The sequence below is a fragment of the Podarcis liolepis genome (assembly GCF_965112155.1).
Source record: "Podarcis liolepis genome assembly, chromosome: 6".
NCBI classification, from domain to species: domain Eukaryota; kingdom Metazoa; phylum Chordata; class Lepidosauria; order Squamata; family Lacertidae; genus Podarcis; species Podarcis liolepis.
Genome location: NC_139559.1, coordinates 48,505,410 through 48,529,299, shown reverse-complemented (window position 1 = coordinate 48,529,299; position 23,890 = coordinate 48,505,410). Strand labels below are relative to the sequence as shown.

General features: G+C 39.9%; 1 protein-coding gene across 1 annotated transcript; it reads right to left on the bottom strand.

Moving 5' to 3' along the window:
* Positions 1-1,345: 1,345 nt before the first annotated feature.
* GNAI3 (G protein subunit alpha i3) lies at positions 1,346-23,890 on the bottom strand. The gene is made up of 9 exons (XM_083509467.1): positions 23,621-23,890; positions 16,011-16,053; positions 15,125-15,266; positions 13,180-13,337; positions 9,666-9,794; positions 5,604-5,733; positions 4,917-5,070; positions 2,622-2,834; positions 1,346-2,514 (listed from the first exon to the last, which is right to left on the bottom strand). The coding sequence occupies exons 1-8, from the start codon at positions 23,736-23,738 to the stop codon at positions 2,644-2,646; spliced, it is 1,065 nt and encodes a 354-aa protein (XP_083365593.1). The 5' UTR covers positions 23,739-23,890; the 3' UTR covers positions 1,346-2,514; positions 2,622-2,643.

Genomic DNA, 23,890 nt, shown 5'->3' with positions numbered 1-23,890 from the left:
TTACCTATTTTGAAAAGTAACAAATTCCTCTACAGGTTTTGTTTTCAAAAGCCACCCAATACTTTTTCAAACATTCTACCAGGCCAAATATTATAAGGATCATATGTTTAGATGGTTTAATATTGTGCCTGGAAGACATTCAAATTTCACCTGAGACAGAGACTCACATACCCAATGGCCACCTTCAGAAATAATGCAAAGTGTTCACACTTCATTTGTCTCCTTGCCAAGAGGGGAAACAAATCGCAAAGTAGCTAGTGCCTAAACCTGGGAGAAGTGAAGTGTGTAGAATAGCACACAATGCATCCGCAGGATGATTTGTTTAACCATAGTTAGTGGCTTAGCACAGGGGTCGGCAAAGTTTTTGTGGCTTGGGCCAGTTCACGGTCCCACAGACGCCACGGTGGGTCAGAGTGCATGCACATGCATGCACAAACACTATTTCCGGTGCTCCTTCTGGTGTGGAGGAGGCGTGCGCAGCTTCCCATTGGCTGCAGGAGCTTCAGCTTCGCATTGGTTAAAGAAGGCGGTCCTTGCTCTGCTCCACGCCGGTTTAGCGCGGCGCATGGGAGCCGACCGAGCGGGCAGCGGGGGTCCATGGGTCGGTTAAACAACCCCCATGGGCCGTTTGTGGCCCATGGGCCTTAGGTTGCCGACCCCTGGCTTAGCATTACATCCAGACATGGCCAGTGAGTGAAAGACCAAAGGACGTCTTGCACATGCACATTTAGCAAACAGCAAACCTCAAGTCAGGAGGTACATTCAATGTCAAGCAGTTCTTTCCAGTTGAAGTGTTTTACGCATTTAGTTTGCAATTCATCCCTGCAGGTGAAATATGCATGTATGAAATCGGCCCTCACAGAATGGCCTTGGGCAAGTGACATCGACTCTGTTTCCCTTTTGTGAAAAGTGAATAGAGTTGATGCAAGCTAAACATTAATTCACCAAGAGTATTTTATGATAGTGTGTGCACAGAGAAACATATTAAGCTAGTGATCTGCAATATTCTACCATGTAGTGAGAATTTTACCACTCTTTCCTGTTAAGAATCATCATTCTTGGTAACAAACAGTCAAAGAAATGCTTTAGAAAATTATTGCTGTAACTTGTTGATATGACTTAATGGTAGAAATAACTTGCCTCAACACACAGAAAATACCTGACACCATATTCTTCAAGAAACAAGACAGGAAAGTTTCAGTTATTTATATGAAGGTTCAGAACTACGAAAAAGCTAATCCAGCTAACTAAAATCTTTATTTGCAGAACCTGGAAATGCTATTAAGAGAGACTGACAATGATCCCTAGATCATTTCTAGAAATGGCTCCAATAAAGTGAGGAACATTAAGATTTTTAACTCACCATTTTAATATTGCCAATAACTACATCAGGTTGAAACTGTACATGACAAATTGGAAAAGAATCTCAATGTAATGGTTTCAGCAAATAAATGTACTGACTCGGGTTAATAACATCACTACAGTAAAAACAATGGCAAACAGGAACTTGGCACCACATTTACAAAGTAAAAGCATGCGGTTGATACATTTTGGAAATCTCCTATGAGAAAAGGCCCTGGTAAATGCAGAACAAATTGCACTGTCTACAAAACTCCCCACTGGTTTAAGACCAAACACACACACAAACAATTAAGTGGTTGATTAAGTAGCTTTGTAGCAGCACTCTCTCCCCACCCCCTGCAGTTTGTAATTTTACAACTCACCTTTCTACCTAGAAGCCAATTCAGGCATTTCATGTAAGAAGATTTCCATCTGCTACATTAGTAGCACACTCAGTGATTTGGTAATCAGCATAAACCAGGCTATCCCCCGCCCCCCAGCCATTAAGTCTGACAAGACTTGTTACCCTGCTACAGGAAATCTCTCTTTCGGGGGTGGGAGCACCTTACAGTGTTTGTAGCAGACTCATAGCATTATACATTAGAAGAAGCCATTGCTTTAGCCATAAGAATCCTAAGGCCCTTTTAAGTAGTTGCAGTTACTGTATATCAAGTTCTGACCATACCAAGTTTTAAAAACAAAAGGTTCCTGCTAAGAGGAATACTTTCTGCGTGATCTGGTCACAATCATGTGCATAGTTAAGTGTTTTTTGTTTGTTTTTAAAACAAGTCTGTTTGCAAATAAGGAAATAAAATTTAGTAAATATATAGTTTTGATGGAAAAACCTTAAAAACAGAGCAGCGGTGGCTTATTAAAGAAAGAAAGCTACATATTGAAGGTCTGGGATCTCAACTTCGTAACAGCTGTACACATTTGAGACTATGCAATCCATATGATGCCTGGATGATTTAAAAAAAATCACACTTAACAGTAGTTCCATTTTTGGAATTTTAACTTCCGCATCCCATATCAATAAAAAGGTCCCTAGTACAGAAGATTGTGCTAAAGAATGCAAGGATTTTTGCATGCTGTTTTCATTCCCCGGTCCTGTTCATGCTTGCAGCTGTCCCACAAGGCAGCAAATAAACAGTCCAGTTCTTAAAACGCAACATCCTGAAATAGAAATAATTTTATTTCATTAGGTGAAGTTCATGTTATAGCCAGGCAGCTGTTTATGCAATGCTAAAGCTCAGAAAAGACTACAAAGTTCATAAACTTACATTTCACTGTTACGCTCTCTTTTTAGTAGAGTCCACATTCTTTCAGGTTGTTTTTAATTATAACATCTGTAACAGCATCAAAAACAAATTGCACATTCTTTGTGTCAGTGGCACAGGTGAAATGGGTGTAAATTTCCTTGGTGTCTTTTCTTCGGTTCAGGTCTTCAAACTGGCACTGAATGTATGCAGCTGCCTCTTCATATGTATTAGAACCTGGAGGGGGAAAATGACAACTTCTACTAACTAACACCATTTTAAGGACTTGCAATTGACTTTACAAGTCTTTGAAAAGAAAAGTACCATATTTTTCGCACCACAGGGCGCACCGGACCATAGGGCGCACCAAGTTTTTAGACGGGGAAATCAGCAATAAAAATCTTCCCCCCCCAGCCCCAAAGAGCAGCGTACAGGCTGCGCACAACCTCTCCCTGCCGGAGGGGTTGTGCGTGGCTATGGCACAAGCCAAGGCAGTGAGCGGGATGGATCGCGCTGGCTGCTTTGGCTTCCTCTTTAGCCCCACGCAATCCCTCCCTGCCGGGAGAGGCTGCGTGGAGCTAAAGAAGCCATAGCCCTGTGCAGCCTCTCCTTGCGGGAGGGGTTGCGCGGGGCTATGGCACAAGCCTGCATTCGCTCCATAGGACGCACACACATTTCCCCTCAATTTTTGGAGGGGAAAAACTGTGTCCAATGGAGCGAAAAATACGGTAACTGTTTCCAGTCATCATACTTTGCCATCATTTTAGGCTAAATAAATGCATCTAGACCTAGGGAACTGTGTCTACACCTCTTAGATGAAGCAATCACAAAATAAGTAGTTAATTTTAAAGAAACACAATCACAGCTCCATTTCCCCAAACAGGGCATATGCAAAACTTTTGTGATCAGAAATCTTTACCATTTACTTCTTTGCTTTTTTAGTGCAAATAGGGCTGCAGTCACTGGGTGCCATTAGCGAAGTACTAAATTGAAACAGATTGAGTACAAGATTGCAGCCTCCAATGTATGAATATATGAAGCTGCTTATAGTGAGCAGACTATCTAATTTATCTAATCCAATACCATTTCCTTTGTCTGGTAACAGCTTTCCTTCAGCTAAGTTTGGCTATCAGGTATCTCTTTAGCTACAAATGCCAGGGACTGGTCCTCAGACCTCATGCATGCAAAATATACACTCTGCAACTGAGGTATGAGACCCTTCTATCCATGTTTTAAAACTGTGTTTATGAAAACGCTTTTAAAAAATGTGGTACTTGGGTGCCACAGTACTCTCATTGTTCTTGAAAACCTATTTCTTTCTTGGTTTTTGTAATAAATTATTTTACACTCGTTTTTAAACTAGCTATTAGCTCCCCCCTCTTTTTGTTTTTAAAGTAATGATTTTTTTAAATTAAAAAGTTCTAATACTTTATAAAACCCAAGAGGCTTAAGAATTACCAGTTTCAATTGAAAGAGAACATAAACAGGTGTCATGAATGACAGTACTTTGCACCTAAAGCTGTGGCTTGGGTTTTGACTGCTTATTTATTCTCTGTAAGAAGCATGATTCATCTTTTAAGAGTGTTTGACTAAAAGGCCTATCCATATATCTCACACAGTCTGATCATTTCTGATTGGTCTAGACTTCATCATTACAGCTAGAGGCAGAGCCATGTGGTAACAGAAGCATAATAGTTGGCTACAAAGCCAAGATACAATTTTAGGACTCCTCTATGAGGAAAACAGCAAACAGTCATGAAGCAGTAATTTGCAGCTGTTGGGACTATCATGACTTGCTTATTCATAGGAAGAAATTCTGTGGAAATAGGACACAACAAAGCAGTGAGGGGAGACTACACTGCGCTACAAATTTTGAAAGTTTGGGCAACATAACTCACAATGAAGGCCATAATAAATTGCTGGTGATAGGGCATCAGTTTCAGAACTAGGATTATAAAAATCTAATTTTAATGCTGAGAGAAACCACCACTTTCATATCACACATAGTGAAAGGACTCAATTTGGGGGGAAATGTCTAGGTCTCTCCTTCCATCAGAAAATTCAACCTTGGGCTTTAAGAGAGAACATTAAGTATTCAAGCCAGCATGACAATAAGTAAACAGAGCCAAGCTAATGCTAACATATCTGTTTTCATCTAGCAGGAACATTATCAGACAGGGTTCTATATTTTTTAAAAGGTTGGATAGATGATGGGACAAAGAAAAATATTATGTACATATACTGAGGTCACAAATACACATTAAACCAAAAGCAACAAGCTGTTTTCATCCTATTTTCCCCATTATTTTTTTACCTTACCTGGGTATTCCGGGTAGCAAATTGTTAGTGGACTCCTCCTTATCTTTTCCTCAAACAGATCTTTCTTGTTTAGGAAAAGAATGATTGATGTGTCTGTGAACCACTTGTTGTTACAAATGCTGTCAAAGAGTTTCATACTCTCATGCATACGATTCTGGGAGGAGGAAAACATCTCGTTGAAAAGGTAATACCCCAGCAACTTTGCATAATCACTAATGAAAACAAAGCTACTAGTGCAAATAATGTGATTTAGTCAAAGCTGATTCTCAGATAGGAAAGTACTAGTAATCATTTGGGCAAGTATCAGAATTCCTAAACTTTGGCAAAAATGGGTCACAAAAGACTCTTCAGTTATCACAATTACATAAAGTTTCACAAAAATTCACCCAGATGCTTTATTTCCTTCACAGCTAAGAACTACTGTAGTTTTCAGATTCAGTGGTGGGGGGTGGGAGCAAAGAAGATTTTATTGAACACAGCCTGCCAATTAGTGCTGCTGCCAGCGCTCACTGCAGGAAATTTGAGGAGACATACAAGAAATGTTTGCTTCTATGCCTTAGTAATTTTCAAAACACAAGCCATTTAAATTAAGTTGTCCTAAACAAACTACATAAAGCTTAAAGTCAATTTCCACCACAGTTTACGTAATGCAGCATGTAACCAACATTTAACTCTATGGCAACCTACCATTTCTTCGTCCTCAGCAAGAACAAGGTCATAATCACTGAGAGCTACGCAGAATATAATTGCTGTTACGCCTTCAAAGCAGTGGATCCATTTCTTACGTTCTGAACGCTGGCCACCAACGTCAAACATCCTGGCAGAAAGAGAAATTGCTTTTATTATTATGCTACATTATGCCATAAATTACAGTGCAGTGTATAGTGTTGTCAAAAGCACACCATAGGGTTGTTACAAAGCTGAATGAGCCTTTGCCACTAGCATAACCTATGCTGCTCTAACACTGTTTTACTGAAGAATTGAAACATGCTGATCCTAGCAAAAACTATGATAAGGGGGTTTCTAATAATCACTAAAAGCCAGATGAGTCATTGAGAATACTAGGCCAAGTACTTCTACAACAAGCCTGCTTGCATGAATGCAGAGCTCCCACAATACACTATCTTCCTCCTCCGCTTAGATTTACCTCTACTGGCAAACTCATGCTCTCAAAGTCAAAGCCCAAGAAGATAAGAGTATGTTCAGTTATGATAATTATGGATCTCCTAATAATTTGATCATGTGAAATTGTCAGCAGTAGTCACCACATATCATGGTTTCCTTACCACTTCAGGTTAATGAGTGGGAGTCAAGTTGGGAAATAAGAGAAAATGATTTTGACATGGGGTAGGATTCAGCAGTGTTATCAATCTGCTTTAGCAGAAACATGTTATTTCAGAGGCTGATAAACTGCTAACATATGGTATAATTTAGTAATCTTGAGAAATATTTAAGTAGTTAACAGTCCAGGGAAAACATTATTTGTTTATACACTTTGAACAATATGCGTAAATCCAGATAATTTCCAGTGAAGTCTATTGAGCATAGTACTTCATTGGACTGCTGTAAGAACAAGATTAGCATCTCTTGGTAGAGACTGAATGGGCATTTGATCCAGGAAATCTAAGTCACATGAAATAACAGGATTATGATAGCAGCAATGTGCATTTTATCAAGTATTCAAGGTAAGTGGACTGGGAAGAGGGACCTGCCTACTTCTGTAAGGGGAAGGCAATATTTACCTTGAAGTATAAAACTATCCTGCCTCTAACAGCTGGAGAAAGAACCAAATTTTTTTTTAGCAAAATCTCACTTTTGCAATGTGAATTCATATTCTCCAACAGTAGACTATAACAATTTACCCCATATTCAGCACAATGATTTCCTTTTGGAGAGAAAGGTGGCATAGAAAGGAGGAAATGCCACAGAAAAACATAAGGACATCTCTCTTGACATATCACACAGGTGGGTAAGCTTGCTCAACACAGAACCTGAATGTTATGCTAGCATACGATGTTTATCATCTTCTGCTGCTTGGGAACAGCATTTTGTTTGGCGGCTGCTGAACAACAACGGCTGATTACACAACCTCCTGTTGCAGAATGGTCGATGCACTTACAAAGTGGTTTCCTGTGGGAAAGCTAACCAGCAGCAAACATTTACAAGCCATAACACCATAGTGCAAGGTGTTGCTAGTTTCTAGTTAAATTTCCCCTAAAGGGTAATATGGTCTTATTTTATGTTTAGCTTAACGGCACAACAAACTAATCAGACACATTAAGACTGGCTAGCTTAAATGAGGAACCTACTTAAACAACATACACGCTGCTGTGTCCACATAGTGCATCAGGAATTCTTTAAGAATAGGTTAAACTCTCCCTTTCTGTGACTGAAGTTCTGCATTTAGCAGGATAGAATTAGATACACACACAGAAAGAGAGAGAGAGAGAGAGAGAGAGAGAGAATCTGTCTTCCACCCATCCTATCAGCTTGTGCATGAGATTATTTAGTAGACAAAAAGTCCACTGCAGGAATGGATACAGAAGTCCTACTGAGTCTTCTTTGTTCTTATGGCTGTGCTCTTGACAGCTTTTACTGCCTTACCTACATTGAGGTGGCCAGCCTCCAGGTGTTGTTGGGACTTCAACTTTCACCAGCCCAACAGTATGGGCAATGGTCAAGGATTATAGTCCAACAGCTGGAGGGCACTATGTTGGCTACCCTGACCTACATTCATACAGCCAACAAGACTGCCTCCCAACTTGGTTAGGCCCTGTGGCAAAGGTGTAAATAGGGCAAGGCAGAAAATGATATGCTGCTTTAGAAAAAGTCTTAAAATACTCACACCCTTCTTTAACTGGTAGTTTAATAGGCAGAACGTGCTATCAAGCTGTGCCACGATTTACAGCATTTTGTTAATTATCATTACATCTGATCTTGGATACTACATACCAAAGCAATTTTGGGTAACTAATTCATATACTGGAAAGGTGAGAAGCCAAGGAGCTCCAAAAATGATTTATTTAATAATTTAAACAAACTTAATAATTTAATAATTTAAGTTAATAATTTAAACAAACTTAAACACTGTAGTAACAACTGCTGGTATAGTCCAGTTCTACATATGAGGAAAGACTTGAGATAACGTTAAGAGAAGGGAAGGGAGGTGTTGAACTGCCCAAGTTCAAGGCCCAATTACCTAAGCAGAGTGCAGAGAAGCAGATTTGATCCACTAGTTATGTCACACTCATCTAATACAGCATATATATATTATGGAGTTTTTCTCATTCGTCCTCTCTATATATGGGGTTCATTATTTCCACTTTACATATACAGAACACAAGCTCATCAATGATAATTTTCCAAAGGCCATTCTGTGATTTGATGTCCAGAACCAAACTTAACATGACATTCACCCAATCCTAACTTCCTTGGGTTTGTTTTTTGTTTTTGCTGTGCATTTATAAAATAAACACAAAAATATTCTTAAACATTATCCCAACCAACTGGAGTGCAATTAAAAGACATGTGCAAGTGAGCCTTGTCAGCAGAAATCCAAGCAAAGGTAGTAACTCATTTTGCCATATATAAAATTCTTTATTAAAACATTATTAATCATATTATTATTACCGTCTATCAAGATAAAGCACTGCAACTAGGCTATGGTGGAGCATATGATCAGAAATGAGCATTTCTCTAATAGCACAGTGGCAGGTAGAGGAATATTGGGTTTCAACGCATCCTTATGGCTGGCATGAAGGATAGGAGGCAAAAGGGAAGAATTCATACTTAAAGGGATACTGCCTAGGTCAGGCCCATTCTGTTAAGGTGGATATGTGTTCATAGAGCAGGGCTCCTTACACTTTCCTCCTTTAAACCTCAGACAGAGTATCTAACATTTCTCTGAGTTCCATGACCTCTGTAGCAAGGCCCCCACCCTACCAAAAAACATGGTGGCATCTTGCAGCATGAGGGATGTGAGCTCTTACTAGTCCCACTTATTCTGCATGGCACTATATTTTACAGAGAAATGGGACTTGATGGAAGTTATAGTCAAAACAGAGCCAAGGGACTTTAAAGGCTGCATTTAAAGAGCATATGGCAATCCCTGTAGAGGCGATCAATAAAGATGGTGGGAAGCTACATTGAGGTACATGGGTTGCAAGTCTCAAATCACTACGTATGTATTCCAGGGGGAAATACACATCCCCTGTCCTACATCAAGCTCTCTAAATGGCAAGCATTTAAACACATGTGCATGCTTCCGGCCAATGTTCTGTTCTACTGACTGGTTAGTACTCTCTCTACACAGTTTTGCTGAAAAAGCCATGCACATTTCACAAAGCCATGTTAATTTCAGCTCCAACTGCAACACAGGAAAATAAACACGTGGCAAATTGGAACATTGGTATGGTGGGGCTTTCAACAAATAATGTAAAACAGTAGTCAGTATCCTTTTTAGTATATATGCTCCTGTAAAGGAAGGGTTCAGTACCTGTGTCTGTGATCCAAACATAAAAGCAGCTGAAAAGAACAAAACAATGAAAATAAAAAAGTGAACTGATACCAAAAATCTCCAGCAAGAATAGAACTGAAGGACAGAGATTTTACACTGTGCGAAGCTGGAGCAAAATTAAGCCTGCACAACATGAGCATATGGAAAAGTCGTAAATTTTACACCACAACCCAAAGAACAGTGGAGTGATAGTAATATGTAAGTGGGACCCTACAACCCACAATGTAACTCACTTGAAATACAAGTCCTTGAAAGTGAAGTGTGTTTCTACAATGCCTGTCGTTTTCACTCTAGTCCGTAGAACATCTTGCTGGGTTGGAATGTAACTTTGCTGGGATATTCTGTCCAAGTCATTAAGGTAGCTAAAGGGGAAAGAGAGACAGAGAAAGGAGATAAATACATTTTTATCCACTCTCTTGGACTAAGACACAATTTTTGTGAGCGACTCCTATATTCTTCTTCTATGCCTTATTCTCATCTAGAGAAAAATCAAAAAATTCTTCTGCGATGTTATTTTTCTTCTTCTTCCAGGGTGTTATGACTGTCATGACTGTAGATTACCCGAAGCCAGTTAAGCACTCGCTTTACTGGATCTAACTTTTGAAATTTATTCCATGTTAACAAAGTTACTTAAGTTTGTAACCTCAGTTGAAACTGGAGCCAATGGATATATTTTGGGTTCTTTATGAGAGAGCTACATTAAGAGCTGCCTTAAAATGTAGTTTTAAGATACAGGCTTAATGCTTTCCAAAACATCATTACAGTAGCAATGTTCACACTATAAGTTCTCGAGTTTTACAACAATCAGTAAATATAATAGCTTGAGCCAAAGTAGTCCCTAATATGATGATGAAAATGTAAACTCCTTAAGGCAAGGTCCTGTCTTTTTGCTTAAGTTATTCAATAAAGAACATTTATATAAATGGTGCTTACTTGAAACATTAAAAAAGAGTTATAAGATATACATGTAGGAAATGCAATGTAGAAAGAATTGATAGTTACCTCTATACTGGCAGGCAAAGGGGAGAAATACAAGAAACAAATTGAAGAGTATGCACTATAGATTGTTAAGATTGCAAGCTTGAGGTATGTAATCATTGCCTGAGTTGCTGTGATGAGAGAAACTTCATGGAGATCAGTAGGAAGGAGTTGTGTGTAATGCAGCAGTTAAGAAAAGTGAGTGATGAGACTATGTCTATGTTGCCAATTAAAATCTTAGCTCAGTCACTAACTTGCTGGTTAACTTCAGGCAAGCCACTATCCCCCAACCTCACAGATCCCCACTCAGTAACAGGTCTACATTAAAAGGGTTGTTGCAAGGAGTGATGACTATATACAGTACTTGAAATCTTAGGAGATTTCCTCTGTCAGTCTTCCCCAACATGGTGCCCTACAGATATTTTGCACTAAAAAGTGTGCAGGCTCAGGGTGATGAGTGGTGTAGTACAAAAGGTATGGTGGGCAGCTGGTTAGGGAAGCTTGCACTATATTATTAGGTATTATTTGGTAATGCTCCTATTCCCCGTGGTTTCTTTTTACAAGTATCTATGACTTTACTTACTTCCAAATATGCGTAAAGAACCAACAGACACTGTCTTGAAAATCACAATGTGCTGGAACCAAGGATGAAATACAGTAGCTTGCCCTAAGGGTACCATGAGCTTTATCAGTTAAACAAGGTTTGAATCTGGGTTATCCACATCCATATCCAACACATTAGTTACTATATAGTACTCTGGCTCCAGCTTAGTTTTCTCCTGCAGCAGAAGGGAGGGCAGCCTTATTTTGCACTGCCACTTAACTGTATTTTACAGCTGAACCTTTTAACAGAGAGCCCAGTCTCATTTGGTCCTATAAAGTCTCACAAAGCAGTAAGATGACTTAAAAGTAACTCAAAGAGTATAATTACTGTCTTGAGATGCTATTCCTTTGCTGAAGCAGATTCCTGATTAGGGTTTGATGTTAACAAATTACCTAGGGAGGGCAAAGTTTATGATCTCAGCTTCTTGTAATAAAAATACTTCTGCTGGGAAACAAAGATTTTGCGACCTTCTATGCTATACTTAAACTACAGATATGTGAAACAGTACTATAACTTTATTTATTATTACATTCATTTATACCTCACTTTTCTGCCCACACTAGAAGGAAGAGCGTGTTGTCCTGCTTTTAGATTAGGCAATGGAAAAGCAACCTGAAACTAAAACCAAAATGTGAGTGGATTAAATGAAAACTCCAAGCACCTGGCTGTAGTGTAAAATGCTGCCAAAAAAAAAAAGAGCTACTTCAAGTCCTGAAAACAGTTAAGACCTTCATTTGAAAACAAGCAGCAGTGAATTATTTAAACAGATGATATTCTCTCTTTCCATGCAGGTTAGTCATCTGTATACAGTATAGTCATGTTTCAGCAGCAAGCTCTGAAGAAGTAAAGCTGGTTTAGATCTACCTTATCTGGTAGTACAAAGACTTGGTTCGGCAAGCTATCAACCAGCAAGGAATTAGTGATTTTATTGCCCTCGTTCTATGATATGCTGCATACATTGGTGTAAAAAAAAAAAAAACCTATCTCAAAATAGATAATCCACAGGTTCTTAAGAATATCTTGGTTTAAATTACTGGAAAATGCAAATAAAACCATTGCTCTACAAAAAAAGGGGGCACAGCAATGCCAAGAAAAACCATTCAAGAATGATACTTGTGTCCTATAATCATAGCCAGCTTCATACTGCTGTTATGGGTATAAATGGCTTCTTTTATTGTGACTTCAAGCTAAATAGTCATCCCTCTACTTACATATTCCCCTGGATACGGAATCTTTGGGTTACGGCCAGGGCAAACCTGGAAGTGTATACTTCCGGGTTTTGCCGCACGTGCAGAAGCACACCTCTATTTACGTTATATATGGGGTGTGAACGGACCCCCAGAACAAATTAAGTTCATATATGGAGGGTCCACTGTAAATGCAGAAAAAGTCTCCAGGAAGTGTTGCAAACACCTATACCCTGAGAATATTAAGCACTTCTGAAATAAAATAATAGGTTCATGCAGTTCTGGAAAGAAATAATAGGTTGATGCAGTGTCCAAAGGACTGTTGCCACTCCTCAATTGTCCTCAGTGACTAAGTTTAAACAAATGACAGGCCACAGTCTTTCCCAGTCCTACCTGAAGATGCCCAGGACTGAACCTGGGACTTTCCGCATACAAAGTAGATGCTCTACCACCAAGCTACAGTCCTTTCCCAAGTTCAGACAAGACAAAATAAACACTGAGAATTGGGGAGATGACACTTTTGTCAAAATGAAAAAGATTAGTACCACTGTTTTAGAGAAGGAGACCTCAAGAATGCCATTAAAGTCAGGTTGCCAAGCGTCCAGTATACCATAGACAAGAAAAGTAAGTGGTGTTGGGACTGATGGCTCCATCCTTTCCTTTGACCCACAGAACTCGCTTTGATCAATTAAGCATAATCGATGGAATCTTCAAAGCCAAGCCTTCATTAACAGTTCACTGTCCAGTTTGTCAGGCTTAAGGAATTTTCCTGAAATGCATTTTAACATCCTCACATTAAGTTTCCCCAAAGCCTTTTGAGAAATACCACAGAAATTATTTGGGAGTATTCATCGCTCTTGCCAGAACTCTGAAAAATAAACAACAGTTCTGACAAAACAAGTATAGCACCTATGTGGGCAGTTAAAAGAGCATGAGTTTATCTGTGAAAGTGCTTAAAATCTATAAAAAGTTTCTTACTAGGATGCAGAATCATTAAGCTGATATTCCCTTGATCTGCTGAAGCATGCTTGGACCCCAGGATCTCTCCATAACCGCTTAATCACGCCTGCCAGTTCAGGAGTCATGACTCCCTCCTCTGCACTTCCAGCTAGTACAAACAACTGACGGGCATCATCCTGCAGAAGAAGGCAAATTAAACACTGCTGTTATCATGTGCAGTATAATAACATATGCTTAACAACCAACATTAGGGGAAGTGTTTCAATGCGAGTTTACAATGGTATGGTTTATTACCTACTACCCACCAGCAGCAGACTGTTTCCTTCTCTGAAATATTACTTCTAAACGACCAACTGCTAATTGCACAAACCATTATTTGATGTGCATCACAACTAGAATTCAAAGAATCAGCTATGCTGATCAGAACTACCAAAAATGAAGGTATATTGCAGTCTGATACGACAGTTGGGAAACAAGCTCATCCGATAAAGAGGTTTGGGACACCTTATTTATTATTGGAGATATCCACTGTCGCACAAGCAGACCTGTTCATACAATTGGACCTCCTCTTCTTTTCCTCCCCTCTGGAACTCTCTGTGCCCCACAACCCTCCAGAGCAGATCTGCAATGGGAGACTACAAGAGTGAGAAGAGGAAGCCCCATTGCATGAGTGGAAGTCTGTTCTACAGACACAACTGGATGTTGCCCTATGGCATAAGCTTCTGTGGACTAATTTAAATAGTACTACTCAGCTATGAAACACATTGTGATAAGAGTGGCAAGAGCCAAAGAAATAATTGAAGCTTATGCTTATGAATTAAAAAGTTTTATAGCTGCGAAATTAGTAGCTGAGCACTGTCTTAAGCTGGAAAAAGAACAATTTAAGCAAAACAAATATCTGCAAATACAAGAAATGTAGCTTCAAATTAGGGAAAGGAAGTTGAAATTTTTGAAATAGATGCTCATCAACACTGCATACCAAACTAGTTTTTTAAATCGTGGATAATTAAAGTTTTAATGCAAGTATGGGAGAGCTCCAGTTCCTAAATAGTCCAATCAAATCATGTTCACCTTTCCCAAGTCTTATATCATCTATGGCGTTAGGTGCAAGAAACTTCAAGCCATGACTAAAATGAGTAACTGGGAGCACACACTACATGTGGTTGGTTGTAAGCTGCTTTGGGTTGCCTTGGGCAAGATAAAGCAACTAAAAAATTGAAATAATGATTTAAATGGGAAAAATGACTGATATACAGGAAGATGGACAGTTTCAGCAAGGTGTTCTCCTACTTAATTATACAAAACAGTACTGATAGATTAATTAAAGAAGCACAGTGGCAGAAGCTACAAATTTGTCTAACATGTCTTGAGCTGTTTAAGAGATCACAAAAGAACATTCTCAGAGGTTGACAGCACTTATTTATTTAAGGGATTTGTACCCTACCCTTCAATGTTTACATGTCCTGGGAAGCTTACATAGGACTACTAGTAACATAAAAACCATTAAAAACTGTAATAGCTATAAAACAGCAGAGAGCAAACAAATCCACATTTTAACAGAGATTTCGAACTAGAACAGAATGCATCTAAAAGTTAATTAAGAGCTTGCAGGGGGGCGGAGTCAATGCATGGAGCTGAAAAGACAAAATACACAACAGCACTCCTAAGCATAAAAAGACCTGCTTCCCAGTTACCACCCACCACCCAATCATCTGAAAGCAGAGGAGTCCAGAGAAAGCCCTCAAAGATCTTAGTGCACTGTCAGGTTCACATCTACTGGCAACGTTACAATAACATCAAAACAACAAGAACACAGTTTACCAACTCCTCACATTTTTTGATCAAATGTATACACATAAACACAAGATGGTAGTGGTATTTCCACTACCAGTTTAATAGACAAGCACTTTATTATCATTACTACTAAATCAGTAGTAATGTTAAATCAATACAATACACTTACAGCTCTGGCAACTTCACCAAAGTCTATCTTTAGTCTTCCCATTGCTCTTATTATTGCAATGATGGATTGGATAGTATTGCTGTAGACAACCACTTTATACTGTCTGCATTCTTCCTCTGAATAGCCATCCTCATGAATGATTCTGAAAAAGAAAGAAATACTAACCAGTTGGTGCTTTGCCCAGAGTGAGGAAATCCCCATTCAGCCATTAGGCTAAGTAAGTACTGAGCCAGTCACTGTCAGTCAGACTAACCCACCTCACAGAGTTGTTATAATGATGAGAAAGGGGGAAGAGAACCATACATCCCCTCATTGAGAAAGGGCAGGACAAAACAGTAACAAATAAAATTTTATTCCTTACATATACCTAAACATATTGGGTTGTAGTTTAACTACTGCCAAGATAATGGGGCTTTCTTGCCTCTTGTTTCCCCTGCAGTCCCTCTGTCCTCTCAAAAACTGTTCCCTGGGATTGGGAAATCCTCCGGAATGAGGTGGGATGTGGAGCAGGGCCTGCAGCAGGAAGGATGAACCAGCAAAAAGTTCGGGGAATCCCACTCCCTTGCCCAAGCAGAAGTATGATCTACTTGTGCAATAGCACATTGGCATACTTCACTAGCACCATGGGCAAAGCACAAAGAGAGGATCATGGCAGGACTCAATAGCTTTGTAATCTCACAGTCCCCTGCCCAATAAGACATCTGCACAAACAGCACAATGTGACAAGAAAAGGAGCAGCATACAAACTTTCAAGTCCCCAGATGTCCCCTCACACTGACTTCATGGCAGAGCTCTTTCAAACCCTGCGAAGATCCTCCATGTGCAGGCAATGTCTGCAGTATAATTGGATTAGCTACCGGTCTAAAAGATATGCCGCTTTACTTACTTCATCTGTTTCACAATGGTGCTTTTACCAGATTCTCCAGCACCTATAAAACAAAAATAAGCAAACCTGTTTTAATTTGATGTGGAAATTGAGAAAGCAGAATCTTGGTGAGTGAGTTGAAAATTTAACTATTTTTCTATATCAACTACCGTCTGTTCCAGAAGCATCCATGCACCAGTACACTACATACAATTTAATTCCCATGCCTCTTAGCAACAGCTGCAAGTGATCTTTGGCAGTTTAAGCCTCATTGGAAGTCAGGATTTACAAAATGAACATCTGCATTCTTTATACAAATAACTGGGATACCTACATATGTATACAGGATTACCCATCACCTACTTATAAATGTTTCTCATACTTCTTGCAGCAAAACACTACTGATCTCTCAAAGACTGTCAGAAACATAAAGTCCAAATAATTATGTGTATAAAACACTTAAGCACACACTTCCTTTTGTGTGTACATGTGACAACACAAATGTATGCCCAAAGCCCACAGCAGCATATACTGAAGTTTTGAGTTTCTAAATTAATTACCTAATTTTTGCATGGTTAGTACTGAACTATGAAACACAAATTCCCCAAGATTTCAAAGAAGGGTCATAAATCATTGGCAGAGCAACTGCTTCACATGCAGAAGGTCCTAAATTAAATTCTACATCTCCAGGTAGGACTGGAGGAGAGACCCTTATCAGAAATCCTAGAGAACTGCTTCCATACGCGGTGGATAATACTGAGTAGGATAGCTCAATAGTCTGGCTTAGTATAAGGCAGCTTCTTATGTGTTTATAAATTGAATGTTGCTACTTGTTTACATACTTCAAAATCCCTTGGCTATAACCCTAGCAATTACTTTTCCCCAAAGACGAGAAGGTTGTCTCTAAAGTGTATTGCGCAAACCAAATAAAAGTCTCGGGATGGGAAGAGAAGCTTGCATGTATTTCATCAGCAGCTGCTTTTGCTTCTTAGAGCCAACTCTCAATTGCTATGCCTCTGAGCCACTCCTAATCATGTGGAAATAATATACTGTTTAAAATATTAACTCCCTTTCAGGTGGCAGATCACATACCAAGCTGCTTTTAAGTTCTGCTACAAGAAGAACAGGATTTTCTTTACACTGGGGTTGTGCTGCCAAATGAAGTCAGAACGGAATAGTAGGGAAGGATACTGTAAGCATAGTGTCCAAATTTTCAGGATCCAGGTCTTAAGACCACAATTACTGGTGAACTGGGTAGAATGAAGTGTACAGAAAAAACTACAATAGCTTCAGTAGTGCATTTCACATTAATTTCTTATTTTTAAAACACGGCCTTCTATTGTCAAAGCAAGCAAACATATTCTACTCATGACTTAACAAGATGGCATTGGATCCCAAAGATACACTGACACCCAAACTGAACAAAAGTGCTTTGTTTAGATTAGGTTTGTGAGACCCTTAGCCAGCCAGATGTTGTTGAACTACAACTCCCATCATCCCTGGCCACTGACCATGATTGGTGGGACTGATGGGATTATAGTTCAGCAACATACAGGGAGTCAAAGCTTTCCCACAACTGGTTTAGATATTTTAAAAGACTAAACATGCAAAGTTTGGATATTTTAGGTTTAGATATTTTAAAAAGACTAAAAGATGCAAACATGGATCAGGGACCCAGACAGGGGAGGACAGAGAGTGGGGCTTTGCAAGAGAAAGCCAGCAGAAAGTGGAAAGTTTAAGGACTCCCCCACCCCTGCAGCTGCTTCTTCACTGCAGTCACTCCTTCGGAAGTGACTTTGCAGAGAAGATACAGCAGTTGGGGTTTTATTATGCAAGGTGGCTTCATCATGAGTGGTTCTGGCATTTTCCCTTAAGTTCCAACTCAAAACAGAAGAAATAAAATTACAAACAGTCAACTTGTTCTAAAGAGGAAAAAGCTTTAGTTAATAAAAATAGTAATTAGATGAGGTTCATGCTGCTACATTAGACAGAGGCTTTACCTAGCTAGGTTCCCCTTCTTTTAAGAAAGCTTAGTTGCAGTGAAAGATAATATTACTACTCAAGGCCACAGCACAAAATTAGCAGGTACATTTTGAGTATACTACTTGTACGCACAATGACTATAATATGCACACTTTTTTATCATTTGTGTAGATTGTGGGGATTATGCCATGGCACCAAAAAAAATCAGGTACAAATGCCCCCTAGCTCTCAATGGTGTGTGCCTGCAGTCAAAAAATGCCATCAATTCCTCACACGTCACAGGGCCCCACACTGTATATTCATTAATTTTATAAAATGTGAAGCAGCCTGAAAATTCACAGAATTATTCCATTTATGTACAATTATTCCCACTGAAGTGAAGGGAGACAGAACCTATTTACTGTACTGTGGTTCAACTGGTTTGTGAACTAAAAGTTATACTGAACCAGACAAATAATATACATTATTTGAGTAGACAGATCAATGCAACTTCTGTAAATTTAGCTATTTACGGCAATAGGAAAATCACGCAAGAGCTATACGTCAGCTAAATAGAGTGGCCCTTCATTAAAGTGTTTTTCCTAGAGGCAAAACAATAATGGAACAATAGAAGTGTTGTTTGGAGCAGAGAGATGTGGGGAGGATAAAGGAGGGGTAATAGCAGCATTCTCTCAGTTGTATAGATTCCCTTTATCCTTGAAATCTTTTGCAGTTATCCTTAGTAACTGGTCTGTTACTAAGGATCAAATGCCAAAGGACTGAAAATGTGTCTAGGATGCTGCCTCCTCAACTAAGTATTATGTATTTCAGAAGCTTGAAAGACATCTATTAGTAGCTGACTGTTGGTAAAACGCCAAATAATTTCTTCACACTTCGGTTGAAAGTGAATTTTGTACTTGCCTAATTGCACTTATTGTGAGACAGAGTAGAGTATTGTTTGTGGAAAAGTAAGTGACCTTTGTATGACCAGAGAGAAAGAAGGAGAAATTATGATCACACAATTCAACAGTTTACGTAACTGCTTCCAGAATATCCCCCCCGGCACAAAAAAGTAAATCTCACCAAGGACGTACAGAACACTTTACTACTCCATCTGAGGAGCTCTGTTTGAAGACCACCAACACACAAATACAACAGGTATCAGGCATTGTGAACAGCAACATAAAGAAAAAACCTTCCTAAAAGAATACAGTATCATTTTGAACTGGAGGCTGGTGAATGTTACAGTATTGCATAGTGTAATAAATCAGGATGAAGATGATGCAAGAAGCCTACATGACTGGGTGCAAAACTGTTAGGATATTGAAATGATACAGAAAAAGAAATCTTTACTATTATCCAGAAATGTATGAAATTAATGAAGGTTTGGCCTACATCAAAGTCATGGCTTGACAAACCATGGGTTAACCACAAGTTGTCCCAAAGACAAAGAAACCACGACTCTCCAAAGTTTGGTTTGTTTTCCAGCTGCTCTTGTCTCATGCCTTTGACCACCCCACCTCAGACACTTGCCAAACAAACCACACTAAAGGAAGGGTGCTTGGTTAGTATGCAATGCAAAGCTGAAGTTAGAACATGTCAACAAATCATGGCTTCATAGTGTGACTTGCTGGCAGTTAACAAACCATAGTTAAGCTGCTGGGCAGGGTTCACACGCAATGTTAAAACCATGGTTTAATGGCCAATGGCTTAGTATTATATGTGTGTATCAGTCCTATATGACTAACTGAGGAATACGAGGAATATTTCATTATGTAAACACCAGTCATTTTATGTTCACTGATTTCTTAAAAACAGCAACTAAAACCATTTCCTTTTTGCATGTGAATTTTCAGTGGTTATAAACACACAGTCAAGTGAAGTGAACTAATTACCTTGCTCATCATTCCTTCACTGCAGGCTTTACTATATCCTTCATGGCAATAGCACCATCTATACAGAACACTTAACCATTTTTCTTAGCAACTGGTATTCAAAGACATGGAGCCTCTGATCCTGGAAGCATCTTATAGCCATCATGGCTAGCAGCCATGAATTTGTTTATATCCCTTTTAAATCCATCATGTTTATTAAACAAAATGAGTATTCTGCAAATCATAAACCATCTGTGGACCGACACTAATTAATGTACCCATGAACCTTTGGTTGTATTGTTTTGGTAATACAAGCAAATGAATTTGCACACATGTGCATGCACACTTACCCCACCAAGTTCAGTAATAAACCTATAAGTAGATTGATCAAGACTAGCTCCTTCAAATTAAGACTATGCCATACTGTCAAATGGAATTTTAGTTTTAAAATAGTATTGAATCAAAGCCATTTATGAAGTCATTCAACCCAATCAATGCAGGAGTGCTCCATAAACAAAGTGGTTTAGCGTAAAGCTCTATTACAGATACTAGGAATTCTATCTTTTCTTCTGAATACATTGCAAGGCAGTCACACCTTTCCCTTCAGCATTTTTTTTAAAATACTGTTTCCATGCACAGTTACATGCAAGCCCTGTACAGCATAAAAACATGAAAGCATTTTGGGTCCTATGAACCAGTTTGTGAACTTACATTCTTTAGCCTGCAATTCTATACAAACCTACCTGTGAATAAGCCCTATTGAACTCAGAAGAGTTCACGTTTGAGTAGAATGGTATACCACTGATCTATCAGACAAACAAGCATAAACAAGAAAACTTGGGATGAAGACTGGTGTAACTAAACTTTGGGAAAGTGTGCTGCCAAATTCCATGCTGCCAAAAAGGAAAGAAAAAATGAATGCAGAAAAAGAAAGGTTGATAATTCTTCTAAGGCACAATGGTAATAAAATTGTCCCCCAAAGGGGGTTTTAAATCATGATTCTCCCAATTGAAAATACAGGTTCAGGCCTCATAATATTCATAGTATTTCAGTTATGTGTGTGTTCATCATACTGACTTCCTAATCATAGTTTGTTGGGGTGAAGCAATCCATAAGCAGAGGTTCAGCATAATGCTAAACCGGATGCTTCATGGTTTCTTTCTCCACTAGAAAAAGGGGCAGAGCAAAGCAGGAGTGGCTGGTCTGCATGCAGCTGGGCACAGGATAGTTTACTAAACCATTAAATTAATGGCTTAACACTACATGCTGACATGGCTGTGTGACATAGTTCTTCTAACTTAAATGGAGGCATGGACAACCTGTGGTCCTCCAGAAGATGTTGGACTGTTGACCATGCTAGCTGGGGCTAAAGGGAGTTGTACTCCAACAACATCTGTAAGGGCACAAATTTCTGATCCCTGTTTTAGTAGTTTTTGAATAATTTTATTATGCCCCCATCTTTCTCATTAAGCCAGTGTTCGTGGGAAAGATTTCATAACTGTGATAATTTAAATTGTCCTTTTCTAGTTTTTGCCAGTTCTAAAGCTTCCTTTTTGAAATGGGATGGGTTACAACAGTGTACAGCATTAACTGTGGTTGTAGCTGATTTTTTAAAAATACCTTTCCTAATGCAGAATTTTGCATTTTCATTGCCACTGCAATTGACTTCTGGTGGGCTTTGATCACAATGGCCTGATTCACATGCAATGCTAAGCCAAACTCCTCCCTTGCCATTTTGTTGCTGCACTAAGCTAAGCCATGGTTTACTTAGCATGCCATCTGAACCTAGGCTTCTTGTTTAGTTATCTACGCATAAACTATATGCTGTAATCAACTGCAGCACAGCAGGAAAATGACAGGGGAGGAGCAAAGCAGCTACAATCTCCTTTCCAGGAGCCCTTAAGTTTGTGCTAAGCTAAATTAGTGATATGTGCAAATGAGGCCAATACCTCTTTCCACCTCAGTCTAATTAAGGGTTTCTCCCACCAACCCACCCCAACATGCATGACTTTGGAGTCGAATAAATGATTTTTAATTAATGCAACATTGTCAGTACAACTAGGACCTTAAACTATAAAAGTGCATTAAACAATAACATTTTTTAAGAACAAAGACAATAGAACACACAATAAAATGTGGTAATAAATAAAGCATAGTTGTCCAACCAACAAACTCTTCAGAAACTCTTCATGGATTGGTTAGGATTGTACTCTACTATACCATATCATCTGCCATTATCTGTAAACATGGCTGTTTATCCCGGACATCATGGTTGTTTTTAAGCTAAACACCTACTCCTAGGTCAACACCCCCCCAACAAGTTTATATTCTCTCAATTAAGAAAACTTATCCTCTGCTTTCTGCCTTGTTGTCCTCCTGTCATTCACTATCTGATCCTATGAGCATTGTTTCTTTAGAAAACACTGATAAGGAACTTCATCACCAAGTTTTTGAAAACTTTGTTTGGAAGCTACCTGTAGTTATAAAATGCTTATTTTTAATTTCTTGTTTATCACACCTGCTGTGATTTCTATTTTAGGTTTTTGAAAATCTAAAATTTTGTACTTTAAGAACTGGGTCATTTGTTACTTTTTCTTGGTTGCTTTATTTTAAAAGCCTGAAATTAAATAAATGAATGTCCACATTCATTAATTTAATGAAAAAGAACTGAAGTGAATGACATCTGGCCTCAGTGACTTAAAACTGACAAATGAAAAGGCAGTGCAATTTCAACTTCTGCCACTTGTTATCTAACATAGGTCTTCAGATGCACCGCCATAAAAAAAAAAGTTCAGGAGAAAAAGTTCTGGCTGAAAAGGGGGGGGGAGGGTCTAGAAAAAGACCAGGAACACCAAGTACACTTGCCAGATGCCACTAACAGAAGACAGGTAATACTTGTGCTCTTTGCTAGAGAGAAACCATTCCACTGTCCCCTATATGTACAAGACAAACAGCTTGAGGCTAACCCTCTTTCTCACATTCATGGCAAAGGGGCAAGCTGTCCAAGGTATCAGGGGCTTCTTCCTCCAAGCTTCTAGCGAAGCAGCAAAAGGAGCAGGCAGGCACTTGGCATCAGATGCTGTCTACATACTAGTTCTAGGAATCTGTTTCTCTCTCATTTCATTTTTTGAGAGAGGTACTTCTGCAAATGTAAAAACCTGGAAGAGGGTCTGAAAAGGGATCTTTAAAGCACAAATGCAGAACAAACCCTTATCAACACACGGAACAAACAGCAAGGAGTTTTTTGTGTGATGTGAAAGGTAGACCGTTCTCCTTCCTCAAGGTCTACTGCAAGTGGGTGAGCGGGGGGGGGGGGGGCGCAACTGCACAACTATTCAAAACCATCATCCTCCAAAGTTCCTTAAACCTGATCGGAAGGTTCCTATTTAAAAAAAATAATTGGCGAAGGCCTAGGATCTTCTCCCACGATTTTTAGTCGCGACTGACTTCCTGGGATTCTGGCCTTAAGCCTGCAGGACTTTTACTTTTACTACTTAGGGCCTTAAAAAATTAAAACACACGAAAGGCCTTTGGGTCAGAAAGCGGCAGCTGGACCAAGAGGAGCTCTTGGGCTGGGCCGCCTCGCTCCCTCTTGCTCGCGAGTAAGCTGCGGGACGTGCCCGGGAGCCACGGGAGGGCCAGCCCGGGCCACCAACGGGGAGCGCCCGGTTAAAAGAGAATCGCCACCTCGGCCTCTCCTCACGGGGCCCGGCTGCCCCGTCCCTGCCCCTCGCCCCACCCCGGGGCCGCCGGCGGAGCAGGCCCCGGCCGCACCCTCCTCGCCCGCTTCCTTACCGAGAAGAAGCAGCTTCACCTCCTTGGACGCCTTCTCGCCGTCTTCGCGCAGGTTGCGGTCTATCATGCGGCTCCGCTCGGCCGCCGCCTTGTCCTCGGCGCTCAGCGTACAGCCCATAGCGGCAGCGGCGGCGGCGACAGGACGGGAGAGGCGGGCGGCACCTCTCGCTCTCCTCAACGGCCGCGGACTCGGGAGGAGAACGAGCTGGGCGGAGGAGGGGGGGGAGAGAGAGGCACCGGAAACCCGTCCAGCTTCCGCCTCTCCACGGG